Source organism: Myotis lucifugus, unplaced genomic scaffold (assembly GCF_000147115.1).
Source record: "Myotis lucifugus unplaced genomic scaffold, Myoluc2.0 scaffold_36, whole genome shotgun sequence".
Lineage (NCBI taxonomy): Eukaryota > Metazoa > Chordata > Mammalia > Chiroptera > Vespertilionidae > Myotis > Myotis lucifugus.
This window is the reverse complement of record NW_005871084.1, coordinates 499,242-516,904: the sequence shown is the minus strand read 5'-3', so window position 1 is coordinate 516,904 and position 17,663 is coordinate 499,242. Positions and strand designations below refer to the sequence as shown.

General features: G+C 37.5%; 1 protein-coding gene across 24 annotated transcripts in view; it reads left to right on the top strand.

Annotated features, from left to right (window-relative positions):
- Positions 1–17,663, top strand: part of TCF4 (transcription factor 4) — a 338,045-nt gene that overhangs the window by 278,552 nt on the left and 41,830 nt on the right. For all 24 annotated transcript variants that reach the window (XR_002828866.1, XM_014454380.2, XM_006087108.3 and 21 more), the window contains 3 exons: positions 4,343–4,448; positions 8,133–8,266; positions 14,471–14,603. Coding sequence is in view for 23 of the 24 variants with exons in the window: in XM_014454380.2 (XP_014309866.1) it covers positions 4,343–4,448; positions 8,133–8,266; positions 14,471–14,603 (373 nt within the window). In the remaining variant the exon portion in view is untranslated. The remainder of the gene's footprint in view (positions 1–4,342; positions 4,449–8,132; positions 8,267–14,470; positions 14,604–17,663) is intronic.

Genomic DNA, 17,663 nt, shown 5'->3' with positions numbered 1-17,663 from the left:
ATGCTAGGAAGCTTCAAAGCTTATGCCCCGGTCCGAAAACATCAGGCACACACTACAAACTCTTGGCATTTGAGTGTTTAACTGCCACACTTCAGAATATTTGTGAAATCTCCCAAGGTCTGAAGCTGCTAAGCGAGCCTCTCTGGCACTTGGGAATCTGAGGCATAATTCTGCTTTGCTCTTTTCTATTCACCATGGAGCATATAGCCACTTTTTAAGGGTCTGAAAGTTTTGATCACACTGTCTTAGTTACTCTGAACTTTGGAAATTACATGTTCTCTTTGGAAATTATATGTTCAGATATATGCAGACTCTCAAAGGGGTAGTAATGTTAAGTAATGTTAAAGGTGGACTGTGTAATTCACTGTCTATCACCCATTATACATGAGCTGTAGCCACTTTACTTGATCTCCTCAGTTTAGCTCCCATTTCAGGAGGCAAATACCATGAACATATTCTAGTTTCACTCTGAATATACCATATCATATCTTATTTTCTTAAAGGTAATTATGAGACCCCACAAGAATATTTCTACAAACTATAGCCAAATAAGCCTTGTATTGATAATTATAAATTTCAATTTATAAAAAGTAGGAGCTGCTACTTCCTTCTTTTTTTTCTTTTTTCTTTTTGTTTAGTTTTCTTCTTTTCTAATAGGCAGAGGTTCTAGTTTAAAAGCATGTGTCATATTATTGTTTCTTTGATGGCTGCACAAAGGATAATCAGGACCATTGGATGGGACAGCTAATGTACAATAGTAATACTTCTACGGGTGCAACAAAAAGTAAATATGAAAACATTCGTTGTTTTTATCAGTTCGGGGTTTAATCTTATCTAGAGAGCTTTGTTAAACTCAGGATTTTTATATTCATGGTTTTGATTTAAATTCAGGATTGTAAGGAAAAGATGTAGTGTTTACTTTGAATAGTAACTATACTTTGCTATTAGTGTTCCATGAAGCTTTTATTCAACAAATTGTTCATTAAAAGGCTGTCGCCTATAAGCTATGGCCAAGTCTCCCCATTCCCAATTTTGCAACAAAAGTTTTTCACTTCTTCAGTCACTCTTATGGGAGGAATCGGGATGCCAAAAGTCACCTTGATCAAAGCTACCGTATCAGAGAAAAACTAAATGTAGATTTTTGTTTCCCTTTAGACTTTCCTCGTGTTTCACTGGTGGAGAGTCACTTCAGTACATTGAACTAGAGTTTGGGATTTTAATTCTATTTTTCATTGTACTGATTTTCTGGTGTTAGTCATTAAAAATGATTCCAACTATTTGATGTTTGTTATTGTTTTGTTAAGTAAAAAGTTATCTTATTTAACAAATGTCTACATCATTTTTCTATTTGCATAGAATAGTAATAATTAAAATTAAATGACGTGAGTTTTTCTTATTGAATTTAGTATCTCTATTGAACACCTGTCCTCTGAAGCCTTTTGGTTGAGAAATTGGCAAAATAGTTGACTAAACTAAAAATATTGAAGCAGCTCACTGATCATCTAGGTTGTTAAAGATGAAAACATGAAGGATAACTGAAGTATGAACATTATGATCACTCTGTTTTCACCAATATTATCTGATACCTCCGTCTCTATTTTTAAAGAAAGTAACCTTTAAAAAGTGGAAAATAAAGAGCAGTTGATAGCGGTGCAGTTTGATCAAGTCACATATTGTTAGCAGCTGCTTTGATCATTTCTTTATTGAATTTTCTTATAGTTAAAATAAATAATTTTTTTTCTTCTTCTTTTAAAAGTATAAGTTCTGTGTGATATTTATTTGTATAAACAAATAGATAGAGCACTTATAACTTTTGCAGTGACAAGGATGAAGTTTGTAAATGACATTATACCTGATCTTTACATTATGATGTAAAGAAAATTTATAAAATATGCAGAAATTTTCTTTTTTTTTAAAGCCATTAAACAATGGTCCATTTCTTGTTAACAAAGATTTCTGTCTTGTCTAAAGAGTCATCATTTGGCTACAACACCAGAAAAACAAATCGGATGGTATAAGATGCCCTAAGAACTTTTTAAATCACATCGATATTCTTTTTCATGCAGGTAGCATTTATTAATTTGGAGTAAATGATCTTACCCACAGATCTTTAAGCTTGATCATAATTGGTAATCAACGTAACTTCCTTATACATGAACAAAATTACCAAAGTTTTGTCCTTATTTCACAAAAGAATTAACAAATAATTCCATCCAAATTAGGAGGGGAAAAATTAACCTTAGGAGCAATCAAATGATGTTGATATAATAATATACTAGTACATGTTTAAGGATAATGTAGTGAAATATATAATTAAAACTAAACTATTATCTTAAAGTGAGTTATTTCCATTATTTTAAAATATGGTTTAATAATGAGTTAGAGTTTATTTTCAGTTTTATAGTAAATATATTAATTTCTGAAATTTGGCGATAACACGTAGTACTATATATTAACACTGGCTGGCCAAATAGCTGTCAGGCTAATGGCCTGTAGATAGATATATTATAGTCATATTATGCTCATACTCTTCTTGGAATGAGATGATCTAATTTCCAATTTCCCCCTTTTCTAGAAGGTAATGTTTTCTTTTATCTTTTTACCCTACATTTAAGACCTTCTCCGAATACATTTAGGAGCATTTTGAAACTGTTAATTGTATAGTTCTCAAGAAAATACTGGGTTTTGGTTTGCAGAACTGAGAGTATTAATTTGTTTGGGGATTCCTGGGTTAAGTTTTATTTTTTGTCCCTTTAATATATTTTAAAAAATTCCCCCCTTATTGTAAGGCCTTTGAAAATAGAAGCCAATAGCTATTTATACATTTAAAATATGAAGAACATTTAAAAAGAAAATGAAATATAGCCTGTGAAATATAGGACTTCTCTCCCACCATGACGCAGGAAAAATCCTTGTTTTCTAAATTGCACATGGGTTTTTCTGGTTTGTTTTTGTTTTGTTCAATCTCCAGGACCTCCCAATTTTCAAGGGCACTGTGGGGCATATGTAGCATTTATTTGATGTATGTATGTGTATGCATATTTTTCCACATCTGTCTCTGTGGACCTATCCTTTGTGAAATTCTAAACCTTATAGTAATACTTAGTTTGTGATTCATGGTGTTCTGAGAGCAATTATATAATTTATCGTAGGGTGTTTATTTGATGTGTGCTGTAAAAAAGGGGGGAGTTATTTTATTTTATTTTTTTGGTAACCCTGCCGTTGCCTTTTTATTGGTGAATTTCTCTTTCTTGTACTGTGACCTGTGAGTCTCAGTTGGGCTCACTGCCAATTCTGTGAGCGCTGCTGCTTCAAAATGGAGGAGGGAGGTATCCGTTTCCTCAGGAGGACGACAGTGCTCAGTCCCCCACCATCTGGAGAGAGGAACTTCTGGAGAAAACGAAAATGGGGATTTAAAAAATTATATTTAGCAAAAAAGGCAAGGGGAAAATCAATTACAGTTAAACTGTACCTTATGAATTTATGCCTTTCCAGTATGCTGTCATCTTTAAGGGAAACATAAAGAGAAAAATACACTGGTTATTTTTATAAAGACCCAGTTCCCCAGATCTCATGAGTATTAGTAAACAAATGTAAGCAAATTGGGATTTTGGCACACTTTTTGATTTAACGGCACACAGAAATATAAGAAGAACTATAAAGGAGGGCTTCCCCCTTCTTTGCACACTGATTGTTGGTGGTCTATGTAGAACTGGCTCTTAGTGGCCTTGTTCATGCATCTCTGCAAAAAGCTGGCACTATAGGAATAATATTCCAAGACATATTTGTCACTTTCTTTGGTTTGAATAGTGTATGTGTTTTCTCCTTCTCTCAGAAGTGAAAATTTTAATTAAAAGGTAGAGTAAAAGGGGAGAAGCTTTGTAAGTTATATAAATGTCTAACCACTATGCTGTACATCTGAAACTAATAATATATTGAATGCCAACTGCAATTGAAAGCTAACATTTTTTAAAATGGGAGAATCTTGGTGCATGTCTTTCTGTTTTCACCTTTCATGTGCTCTTGGGCCACCTATGCTTTTAAAAAGAAAGGATATTTAAACTCCCACGATCACCGTATTGGTATTATATAACAAATTTATAACTAGACATATTCTTGCCTGTGACTTGAAAATATCACATCCAGTCTCCCAGTCACACAAATGTACTGAGTATTTGAGGGCAAGGGGTTGTCTTCTGTTTTTCAGAAAGGAGCAGTGTTTCTAGGCTTTCATCGATTGAGAATGCACATGGTAGACATTTAGCACTGTGTGCCTGATTCTTATATTGTTGTGGACCTTGAACATGCAGCCAGCCAAACTAAATCGCCTCTCCTTCCTCAGGTTTATGCTCCATCAGCAAGCACTGCCGACTACAATAGGGACTCGCCAGGCTACCCTTCCTCGAAACCAGCAGCCAGCACTTTCCCTAGCTCCTTCTTCATGCAAGGTAAGCTGTCTCTTCCCCTAACCAGAAATCACTGCGAAGAGTCTTCCTGGGTCTTGTCATGCCATGTATGAGGCAAGTGACTGCTGAACTGATACCCAAGAAGTGGAATAGTAGACAAGTATAGAATACTGACGGTCATGCATTCATTACAAATAAACGACTTAAAACTTACTAACACCTGTTTTTTAAATGAAAGCCCCTGCAGCAATGATGCGTTAAGCTTAGACTGGTTTGCTTTACTAAGAACCGATGTCTTGGAGGATGGTCTTCCATGACTTACCATTTCAGCATCTTCACCCTCAAGAAGAGTGTGTGTATATGTTCTGAAGTGTTTGGACTCAGTGTATATTTTGAGCATCTTGGATTTAACATACCAGGGGACAACTTGTTATTATAAATAACTTTATATTAAAATTTTAGCCACGTATTGTTTCATAGGTAAGAACAAGCATCTCATTTGGATCAGTGAAGTGACCTATCTGAAAACTGGAATATTATTTCATCACAGCCAAAGCTTTATTCAGCTTGCTAATTGATGTAGGGCAAAACACCCAGTTTTCTTCCTCGACAAATGCAGAATATTATAACTTTGTGGTTGAAAAAACATATTTATTTTTCTAACTGGCCAGTGTCTTTGACTAAATTACCGTGGATGTGTGGTCCCTGAGTTTATAGTCTTGCCATTGATAGCACAGCCCCTGTCTACTGCTTGAAAAAAGACCAAGATGGTTGAAATGACAGCAGCTGCTGTAAGAATAGAGTTTGGAGGATGCAGCTAAGCTCCATTCCTGATGTGTCTGTGACACTTACTGTCAGAACGCAATGATCATATTACCAAGTTAATACTCTGAAATTCAGGTATGGAATTGACCGAGATCCCCTGTACGCAGAACTTTAACTCTTTCTGCCAGGCTGTGGAAGCCTTGTTTGAGTGTGTCTTTGGCAAGTGCCATGAGATTTCCTTACTTGCGCTACTCTAGGAAGGGCCATGTCACAGCAAGGGGAGCCTACTTAGGGCTGCAGGTGCCAGGGGAGCAGCCTGGTGTCTCGCTTAGATTACAGTGGACACACTCAAAATCATTCTGATTAAAATGGACTTATTTTCTTTCCCTTCAGAGTGTTAGCTCTTTTAGGTTATTAGCTCACTTGTAAAATTCCATGGAAAATCTATAAAATTGAATTGAATGGGTCCCTCAGGAATAGAGAGAATTTGTTCCATGCATAATGGAGCTCATGTTCACAGGGACCCTTTATCTTTGTGACCTGTCCTAGGTGTAACTCTCATAGGAATACCCCAGGGCATGTCACTTGGGTGTGTTCTGTGCCATTACAAAAGGCTCCTCCCCTTCAGCTATAAAAAGCAGCCATATCCCCATGGGCATCAGCACCTTCTTTTGTGGCTAGTTGTGCTACTGGTGCTTACAAAGATTATCAACTCAAGGATTCGTCACTAAAAGCAGATTTTCATGGAGAAAATTGACAGAAGGATAGATTTCTTCTGCCTGCCTTCACAGAGGTGGCTTGCTTAAACTGCACACTGCAAAGGAGCTGGGGTAGTTTAAAACAATAGGTTCTCCTCCCTGCAGACCATGCAGGGATGGGAAACAAATTTTCTTTTCTGCATATGAATACTCAACACGCCAAAACATTTTTTTGAGTTGACATTTATGATGAGCACAATTAATTTGCACATGTCTAATTCTATTCTTTCAAAACAACATTATGCCAAGATCATGGGATGTGATAAATATTAATTTACTGTGAAAAGCATAATTTATGTAAAATACGTATTTTTATGAGTCTACATTGGGTTGAGTGTTCTGTGTTAACAAATCCGAAATGTATTTCCATATAGTGCCTCATGTTGTCAAAATGTTTCAAAAGCGTCCTTTTTAATGATATATATTTTCAATTTATTCGTCATATATGCCATCTATTTGAAAAGTTAGTGGTCCTGAACTTCATGTGTGACATCTAAACTTCCTCAATCTCAGGGCTAAATCTAAAGTAGATGAATGATAACTTTTGAAAGTCTGATTTTTTCACATTACCATCCCAGGAACAGTGCATTGTGGCCCCATTACACATGGGCTTCCTTCAGTGCCCCGGGAATTCAGGCCTTGGAGAAACATGCTGTTTAGGGGAAAGATATTCAGAGACTGTCAGGGGCATATTTTAAACCTACTACTGTGCAGCCTCTTATTTTTAACTTTAATTTCCATCTTCTAGTTACAATTCCTAAATTATCAAGATCACAGACTTGATTTTGCTTGCATAGTTCTTAAGAAATCTATAGATTATTCCTTTCTGTCCTGAAACTATTCCAGTTTTCTGAATTCTAACTTCTAAGTTTAAAATCTCAGAAAAAAAGAAGGCTCATGAGATACAGTGTTAGATTTAACTTGCCTATTGCCTACATTTTCAAAAGACCTTTATTAAATAAAAGGCTGGTGAAAATAACCTTATTTTCACAAAGCAATGCCTGACATATAGTTAACACCTACCTGGTGGCATGGTATATATCTGGCACTCAGTGATTTTTGTCAAACGTGACAGAAGGAAAACTTGAAAGAACCAGCAGCAACATGGGCTCTTCCCCCCTAATTTGAGAAACCTAAAGCAAACAAAACCCATCTCCCATAGTAACTTCTAGGCCAGCCGTGGGCAAACTACGGCCCGCGGGCCGGATCTGGCCCGTTTGAAATGAATAAAACTAAAAAAAAAAAGACCGTACCCTTTTATGTAATAATGTTTACTTTGAATTTATATTAGTTCACACAAACACTCCATCCATGCTTTTGTTCCGGCCCTCCGGTCCAGTTTAAGAACCCATTGTGGCCCTCGAGTCAAAAAGTTTGCCCACCCCTGTTCTAGGCCAATAGACCCAGAGAATCTATAGGAATGTTTTTAATATGGTATTCCAAAAAGATTAACTTGATATAAAAAGATAATTTAAACCTCTTTTAAACTCATGATAGTTGTATAAAATCCAGACTCTCAAAATTGACTGTAGACATTATCCACTTTATGATGTGTACTCTTTGAATTGCTACTGAAGGCTTAAGATAGCCATATATCTATATACCAAAAAATGTTTTTAAAGGGAATAAAAACTCAGAATGATATATTCAAGACTTCTCTTTCCTCTATGTCATAATGTAATTGCAACTTTAATTCTATCTACTGTATATGTTACAAAAATGAAATTCAGTCTTAAATATGAGATGTTCTTGTTCATTATTACTTATTTCTTTATATACTGTTTAAACTTGTAGACATGCCAACTGTGTAATGTCTCAAGTATTTTTTTACCCCAAAATTTAGGAACAGTTTAACTTTTTGGTTAGTTTTCATAGAAAGTAGCATCAGAATAGTTCTAAGAAATGTTTCCTTTAGCATTAGGTGCCCTGCTGCCTGAACATAATTCCATGTAGAAATGTTTTTCTTTTACAGTTGGCTTTTTACTAAGAACACTTTGCTATGTTAAATATTTATGTTTGTTTAGCAATATAGAGTCAGTCATTTGGGGGAAAATAATGATGACTTTTTTTCTGATGTAACCAGCTAACTGACACAAAGATGAATGCACAAGAGACAGCCATTTTCAAGTATATGAAAAACCTCTATTCTGTTAAGCAAGGCTGAATGCCTCAGAAGAGTCACGGTTTTCTTTGTCCTTTACAGATGGCCATCACAGCAGTGACCCTTGGAGCTCCTCCAGTGGGATGAATCAGCCTGGCTACGGAGGGATGCTGGGCAATTCTTCTCATATTCCACAGTCTAGCAGCTACTGTAGCCTGCATCCACACGAACGTTTGGTAAGGCAGATTCACATGGCAATGGGGATCAGACAGCTGGTTTATTAAATCCAGTCCTTGCCTTTCCATGCGTGTACACAAGGACTCTGCAAATGCATGCAACACTGTACACACCCATTATGCTCACAGTTGTATTGTTCCTATAATCAAAGATGGGACTGAATCAGATCACCTTTGTAAGTGCTTTTGGATTCCTTGTCATTGTTCTTGTTTATTGTGTTTTGTTCTGTGTTTTCTTTATCACACTGTCAACTTACTTTGTTACATAAGTACACACTGTATTTCAGTTGCAGAATTCAGCTATGGCTGTTTCTTTTTTTTTTCTTTTTTTTTTCTTTGCTATTTGTAGTTTTGAAGGATATACTGCAGGGGGCAGAGTGACAGTCAGTAGACTTCGAGGGTAGTGATATGCATGGGCATTTCCACTTCCCCTTGACCGGCTTCTCTCACACTGGGAGAAAGAGTTCATTTTTCTTTACCCTCCTATCAGTAACAGCAACCATGGGATTTCTATATAGTGCAGATTCCAAATTTTCTATATTTAGTTTTAATTCCACAGCCCCAATCTTCTACTGATACTCTGTTTTGCCTCATTCCAGTTGAAAACTGCTGTAGAATGTTACTCTTTTTTCTGTTATTACTAAAGTTTCCACTCTGCCCATCACCTACACTCATCCATCCTAATATTAATTACTTTTTATCCTGGAGGAAGCAACTCAACCTGTTGTTTTTTCTAGCCTCAAAACAACCACAGCCAAGAATCTGCTTGTGAATGTAAGTCTATCATTAAATGGAGGAAAAAGTACTTCTAGATCACGAGTTAGGTTTGCGATGCAGATAGGTAAAACTGAGTCCCTTGTGCAATAACCTAGCTTTGGAAATGTATGGACGTCCATTCCTACAAGGTTATTACCAGTCCACTAGCATTAGTAGTCTTTATATCATTTCTCTTCATCTTGGAGTCTCCCCTTTTTTTAGTACCCAGAGTTAGGTTTCTTTCTCTGTCCTGATATAGGATATAGTGCTTTCTAGATTTCTGTGATCTTTCTTTTGCTCAACCACTAGAGGTATGGAGAAAGCGACTTATATCCTATTCTAACAACCTAAAATATCCCAGGAGTTAGGATTTCTGAAATACTTGAATATGCCTACTTATTTAGTCCTAGTGACAGAGACACCATGTGGTCAATTAACCTATCCTTTAATGAGAGACAAATGAAGGTAGTATTGGCCTTTTATATTATCTCCTAAGTTTGAATGTGTAAATCACAAACTATCTCAAAGTTCAGCACATTTTTACTCGATAGCAGATGCTTTGCTTTCAGATTTTCTCTTCTCCTGCCTCCTACTTGGAGGTATTAGATTGAAAGCTTAGAGAAATATCAACTATTATTATACTAGAATTTCTTCTTGGCTAACATTTTTCTTTATCCATCATCATTTGCCACTTCTCTAAGGAACTCATGATCAAATCTACATGTGTCCTATGAGCAAGGAAAGTTTTGATTACACGTAAAAGATTTTGGCAGTATTCTAATATGTTGGAATTTCAGTCCTTTTAAGAGTTGTCCACCTGACATTTTTCTTCCCTTCTATAATTCTTTTTTCTTTCCCTGTCATGGTCTAGAATTTTGATTTAGGTGGTTTCATTTTATCCCAAATTCACTGCATGGGGGAGATATCTTTAAAATATGCTCAAATGCACACAAAAATATAGCTTTGTAAAGGAAACCAACTACACTTCGAAAAAGTTTTGCTTAATGAAAACACTGTTGTCGACCAGGAAGAAAGATCATTTGGAGGGAGTAACCCAGTAAATTGCATCAGATGCTGTATTTGTGATGTCACTTATCCATCACAAACCACAGGGTTTTTATTCTTAACATGATCATGTAGCAGATCTTAGAGATTAGGGGTTTTGTTTTTTAAAAAGGCTGAATGAATTATGTCCCTGGCAGTGTATCCTAAATGAATTTTCTCACTGATGGTTTCTCACTGGAAACTGTTGAATTGTTATATCGAGTGGTCATTGTCATTTCAGTAACCCTTCGGAAATATTCTGAAGTGACATTAAAAAATCTGACCCTGACTGAGAATAATTGGAGTATATAGTAGGCAGTTGGTGTTTTTTCACTTGAAAATAATGCCAGTTCTTTACAGTGTTCACCTGTAGCTTTGGGCCAGTGCCATGCTATGTCCTAAGTGTACGTACAAAGTCACTCAAAAAAATGGAGTTTGTGGTTGAGCTTTGGAATGGTTCTTGTAGAAGGTTTAAGTTTGGAATGACTTGACAGAGTTCATTCTAAAAATAGGATGAAGTCCTTGCTGTTGGCATGGTTGAGGCCTGATCTTTGCACTACAGAGTAACATAGTCCTTGGAGTCAGGAATTTTAATATAAAGGAAGTTCTGTTGTCTTTATTTTTTGTAACATAAACGCTTCCCCTAGTGATTCTCAATCAGATATGATTTTTGCCCCTCAGGAAACATTTGGAAGTGTGTGTGTGTGTGTGTGTGTGTGTGTGTGTGTGTGTGTGTGTTGGGGTGGGGGTGGGGGTGTAGTTGCAACTGGAATCTAGTGTATAGAGACCAAGGACGCTGGTAAAAATGCTACAATGCACAGGGGAGCCTCCCACAGTAAAGAATTACCTGGTACAATCCGTAGTGCCAAGGTTGTGAAACCCTGCCTTACCCTAAAGCCCAATTGTCTTCTTGGTATGTGCTACCAATTATTATAGTTCCTTAACTTTTTTATTGTTTTCACTATTACAGATGTCCCCCTACAACTCACCGTGCTTTTACTCACCTTCACCCAGTCTCCTTCCCCCCTTCCTCTGACCATCACCACACTGTTGTCTGTGTCCTTGGGCTATGCATATATGTTCTTCCACTAATCTCTTCATATGTGTTCTTTGGCTAACCTCTGTCAGTCTGTTCCATGTGCCTCTGGTTCTGTTTTGTCCATCATACAGATTCCACATATCAGTGAGATCAATCTTTGAATTATCAACCCATAAAAACATCACTAATGGAAACATTATCACCACTTACTCTATCAATAGATTCTAAATACACTCTCTTAGGCCATTAAAGGTAAAAATAAATAGTGGGCATGTAAAGCCATAGAACTTTATCATACTTCCCCTTTTGCTTTGTAGTAAGCAGGGCAGACAGTATTAATAGCTGGACTAAAAGAGACTCAGGCAGCGGTTCTCAACCTGTGGGTCACAAACAATGAAAATACATCCTGCATATCAGATATTTACATTACGATTCATAACAGTAGCAAAATTACAGTTATGAAGTATGAATTATGTCCCTGGCAGTGTATCCTAAATGAATTTTCTCACTGATGGTTTCTCACTGGAAACTGTTGAATTGTTATATCGAGTGGTCATTGTCATTTCAGTAACCCTTCGGAAATATTTTGAAGTGACATTAAAAAATCTGACCCTGACTGAGAATAATTGGAGTATATAGTAGGCAGTTGGTGTTTTTTCACTTGAAAATAATGCCAGTTCTTTACAGTGTTCACCTGTAGCTTTGGGCCAGTGCCATCCTATGTCCTAAGTAGATCCCTGACTACTCTACAAGAGACGTGATTCACATATCACTGATATTCTCTGTGGTGTATTTATTACGACTTTGAGTAACAGTAGTTTTCATGATACTTTTTCTTGAAAAATAATCGAGTTATAAATCTCATTAATTGCTTTCAGCATCTCATATTCTATGAGTCTCTAAAAATAACTGATTTGGGTGCATTGAATGGGTTTCCCCGTTAAAATCTGTGGGAAAGAACTTTTTTTTTAGTCTCAGAAGTCAGTATGAACCCTTTGTCAAATCCTGAATTACTGCCCAGGTTTAAGAGGTGTAAAAATTCTCACCGATGCAATAATCTTCTTTCCTGTGTCATTCTATAATTATTAATAGTTATTTCAATAGTTTTTTATAATATTTGTCTCTGTTTTGACTTTTGCATAGTTGGGACTGATTTATAAAGTTTCTCTGTTCTTCAGAAATTCAGCATGGAGCAGAACTGAAACCTTCTCTTTTTCTTTTCATTTTCTTTTTCCTCAGTCTTTCTCTCTTTCTCCACTTTATGATAGTCTTTAGCTCCTCAGCAGAAATAGTTCTTCTAAGTTTGGTGTTTGTGGCTTATTCAGAGTTTCAGATTAGCTCTGCTATGGAATGGCCCCACTCTACTATTCTCTGGAAGAAATTTCAAGGGACCACTTGGGGTATTCTGTGAGCAGCAAGTAGAAATGAGTTTAACAGGTAGCATAAGGAATTTTTTAGTCATGCAAAGAGGTTCATAAAACGTAAAAGTTTGAAAGACATTCTTGGGAACTTGGAAAAGTTTAAGGGCAGTATGTCAACTTTTACACTGAAGTTGACCTTTCTTTGGACTCTTTGAGTGTGCAGAGGTAATATATCCAAAAGCATGGATGTGGCAGATTTGGCTCTGAAGCAAAGTTTCATTTTTCAGACTTTTTAGTTACCTCTCAAATACTGGCATTTCAGTCCACTATTTATTAAACACCAGTAGCCAGTTGTTCATTGCCTACATAGGATAATTATGTGTTCTGCACTCAGTAGCAAGTTGTGGGATGCAAAGGTATAAACTGTATTCTCTCCCTTTAAAGAGTTTACAGTACAGTATAGATGGAAATGCATGTGAGAGAGATCGCAATGAAAGGCAGCATATCATTATTAAATGGCCCAGTGAAGATGTTGTCAGTTCATTAGGGATTCCAAGAGGAAACGTCTTGGAAGAGTGGGAAGCAGTGAGGAATCATCCAGGCGGAGGTAGAACCAAGATGGGCCTCTCAAAATAAAAGAAAATACCAAGACACCAGGGTTTCACTCCTTGTGAATAAATGGCCTGGGCTTGAAGCACCTCTGACTTTGAGCATCATCTCCAATCTCAATTTTATATAGAACATTAACAGACTCTCCAATAATCACATAATAAAGATCCATAGCCCATTAATATATCACATATGAGGAAAAAGTATATTTTAGCTTAAATGTTTTCCTTTACATGTTTATAACCCATCAGATGCCTATGAGAACACCTTTTTTAAGCTAATGCTCCCCATCATCTTGAGCAGGAACATAGCTCGATATTTTTCTGTAAATATTACTGTGACCCTCCTAATGACCTGCTCACTCCCAGGCAGATAGCTGGGTGGAACCTAATTTGCCAACCTTCCAGGTACTGTAACATGCCCCAAGAAAAGCAGCTGATTTGGACAACTGGTGCAATAATGTAACTCAAAGCCAAGCCTTAACCCAAATGATTCTGTAAAGGTGATCTTTCACAGTCAACAAGATGAAGATCACTAATGGAGAGGACATGAAGTAAGAAGTCAAATAGTTATTCTCAGTTCACTTGTTCTCATTTAATTCAGTACAGTCATTGAGTTAAGGCTTCAGAGAGATAGCTAAACATTAGCACTTTTTAAATTTTTTATTTACCATTTGTTCTTGCTGGAGTTCAGAAAGGTGACCAAATTTGGCAGGAAAAGACCCGAGATGGGTTACTCTTTGCCATTTAGTGTTCAGAAGGTCAGGATGAAGTGTAATGAAAACCCTGTAGGTCACCGTGTTGTTTTACTCAGTGTATCATAGAATCTTTCTTACCTGATCAGTAGGCCGCATAAAGAAATAATCATAGCAGTGCTTTTTTATGCTGTTAAAGTCACAGAGCTGCTTTTTTAAAAAATGTTTTTATTGATTTCTGAGAGAGGGAAGGAAAGGGACAGAGAGCTAGAAACATCAATGATGAGAGAATCATCAATTGGTTGCCTCCTGCATGCCCCCTACTGGGGATTGAGCCCACAATCTAGGAATTGAACTCTGACCTCTTGGTTCATAGATCGAGGCTCAATCACTGAGCCACACCAGCCAGGCCAAGGCCACAGATATGCTTTTAAGCAGTAATTTTTAGATTTAGAGATTGTAATCATTTTTTTACTGTCCTACATTGCCATCATATTCCCCTAGATTTGATGCAAATCCAAACTATGTGTCTTTGTGTTTTAATATTTGAAAAATGAAAGTTGTCAGATCTAAGCAAGATGTATTCTTCAATATTTTGAAATTTTAAGGGCTTTCTCCATTGCAGAAGGAAGTATTATAAAACTAACCCATTAAATATTTTATGGTTGAAAATTGCCTCCTTTTTCTGCTTCTTGCTACAGAGCTACCCATCACACTCCTCAGCAGACATCAATTCCAGTCTTCCTCCAATGTCCACTTTCCACCGTAGTGGTACCAACCATTACAGCACCTCTTCCTGTACGCCTCCTGCCAACGGGACAGACAGTATAATGGGTGAGTTTTGGAAATGCCAGTTCTGGTACCAACATTCAATGTCAGGATTATAATGAAAGATCTCTACCCCCCCCCCCCACCCCCCATAATTGAACAGCAGTCAGGGGATGAATGCTTATCACATAACTGAACAAACAAATGAACCAAACAGAAATAGTCATTGGCTTGACCATAATCACATTTTTTTCCACAAGAAACTGAAATTTGGCTACTTTGCCTATTGTAATTAGTTTGAACAGGATTTAAATATACCAAACCACCTTGCTTCTCATACTCCCAAACAGCAAGCAAAGTGAACTTTTATAAGACAAACCATTGAAGACTAATGAGATAAAGACCATGATATCTCTTAATAGTAGTTATTGACCACTTCCCAGATTCAGTCACTGTGTTGTGCTCTTAGCCATGACACGCCACAGTCTTCTGCAGACGGGTTCATGTGAAACTGACAGGCAACTAGTAATAACTAGATGAGCTTCACCTTCAGAAGAATGCCGCATGGTGAAGTCCTTCAGAGGGAAGAAGTGTCACTCACTCACAGGAGAGGAGACGGCTGGGCATCAGTGGGACAGAAGTTATCTGCTACTTTTTCTCAAGTTGAGAAAAAATAAGTTAAAGCAGAAAGTTGCTGGCAGATTAACTGAGCCATCCTCCTCCTCTCATTTTCCATGCTGTCCACTGTGGTCTTCTCCCGAGGACAGATGGCTCCCCATCACACTCTCACCTTGAGGGAGGGAAGAGCTGGCAGGATGTCTAGCTGCCCAGGGAAGAAAGAGTTCAGGTTGGGGAGGAGGCGAGCACCCCCTTCTGAATTGGCCTTTGTCAACTGTCTTTGTCACCCAGCACTACAGCCTGATGCTCCAGGGTCCTCTCAGGCTTCACTGAGTGCCACTGCGCTGGTTCTAGCTCACACCCATCCATACCTTGCTGGGGCTTAGGGTTACTTCCAGGGGGTCACTGATGAGAACACTCACTGTGTGTTTTAGAGAGGAGAATGTGTGGCAGTAATCCTGCTGCTAGTCCTCTTAGCTATTTGTAGATTTTTTCATTTTCCTTGGTCTGTAGAACTTTGGGAACTAGTATGAATCACTTATGTGGGAGTCTTTTATAAAAAAGAGATGTATTTTGAAGTGTTGCAGATATAATCCTGCCTAAATAATACACTCTCTGTTTATTCAATAATATATTTCACACTTGAGATGAGCCATCTAGCAGCCCTTCGCTATCATGTCTCATTGAGAAGCAAATTTTGGAATTTCCATTTTTGTAACTTTTCATAACAAAGTTTCTACAAATGTGTTGCATGAGCTTGACCTTGGGGGGCTCTGGACTACGGTCATATGGGGACATTTTGTCACTCTCAATGCAGTTTGGGCAGATTTGAAAAACAAGAAGAAAGAAGTGCAGAACTGAAAGAGTGAGAGAAGCATATTTCACTTCAGTGTGGTTTGGCACATGGAAAGCCCCTTTCTGCAGTCATGAGGTCTAGTTATAAAGCAGGCTGACCGGTCATTCATCCTCTTACATGGCAGATTTCCTGTCTACTTGTGATTTGAGTAATTTTCTTTTTTTAGGAAGGTATAAAGGTGGAGCAAACGCTTGAGCTGAGGAGAACATACTTAGGCACTGTTTGAAAAAAAAAGTTTTGTTTATTAATTTGCAAAACAGTCTTCCTGGGAGAGAGGCACTAGACTTGGGAAGGAAGATATTGCGAGAGCGTAATCTTCGTCCCTGGGCTGTGGTTAGCAAAGCCATGCATCTGGGTGGGAATGGGATTTGCTTTAGTTAAGCTGGTTGGCTCATCATTAGCTCATAGATGAATAGGAATGTCTCCTCTCCTTCGTTTGGCCTGGGCAGGGTGGAGCTCTAGGCGAAAGATGGACTTAACTTGTTTAAGTGGAAGGAGGGTCTAGGTAATAATTAGGAAGCTATAATTTCAAAAGGGAAAAGTATGAGATTTTTGGAACCTGGAAAAGGAATTTTTTTAGGCAAAACATTGTTACATAAATTATTCCATAACCATGGGTGTACTTGTCAAAATCTGCTAGTAGAATGTGAAAAAGCTTTATAATCTTTTCAGGAAATAAGTAGACATGGTAATTCAGCATTTTGGAAGAACTTGCATAAATTCAGTTATGAATTTAGGATTACTGTAAGAGAGAAGACTCATGTTCTCCCTTAAAACATGTCTTCCAATTCCTCCAGTTAAAATGCAGAGGAAAATTTGGGTATGATAATAGGCTTCATGGTTGCATAGTGTCTGCGTGACTCAAGTTTCTTCGCACTTTAATTCTCTTAGGTTTTGGCTTGATTTTCAGAGTGTGGTAGAAGTCAGGGACGGCAGCATGTCTGTATAACAAGAGAAGATTTCTCTTCAGTTACTAATGCTTCCCTAACAAACAGTATGGGTTAATAGGATACATCTGTAGACTTTTGAAAATACTTGGCATATACTCACTCATTCTGAAATGCAGGAAATAAAGAAATATTACATTGCCTGTATCGCAAAGAACAAACAGAGCTAATTAAATAATTGGTAAATAGGGAACACATAGCTTGACACATGTTTAAGATTACACACATGATTCTGTAGAAAATGGCTGTAAGCAATACTAATGCCGTAAGAATGGGGTTCAAGCGCTAACACATGGACATCAGATTTTTCAAGTTTTCTTGGTGTAAAGTTGCAAGGCAGTGCAATCTTTTAATAAACAACATTGATGTCTTAGGAAGCTGTTTTTTCCGTTCAAAAGATTATTGGCCCATTTCTCAGTTTCATGTTATAATGCATCTTCCTGGTGGTCAACAATTGTCCTGAACTGATCGTAGGACAACAGAATGCATGCGGCGTGATATGAAAGCTCTAGAACTATTGGAAGGCATCCTCTCTGGAGCCAGGCTCCCTTGCCTCTAGTTCTGTTCTCTGCATTTCAGAGATGGAAGATGCTCACTGGGATCTCGGATGGCTTGTGTTTGGTTTGGAGGAATGACCATTGTTTCTTGGGATTTTTATTCGTTTTTCCCCCCTTTAATTCCCAGTATCATTTTTCTGAGAAACCC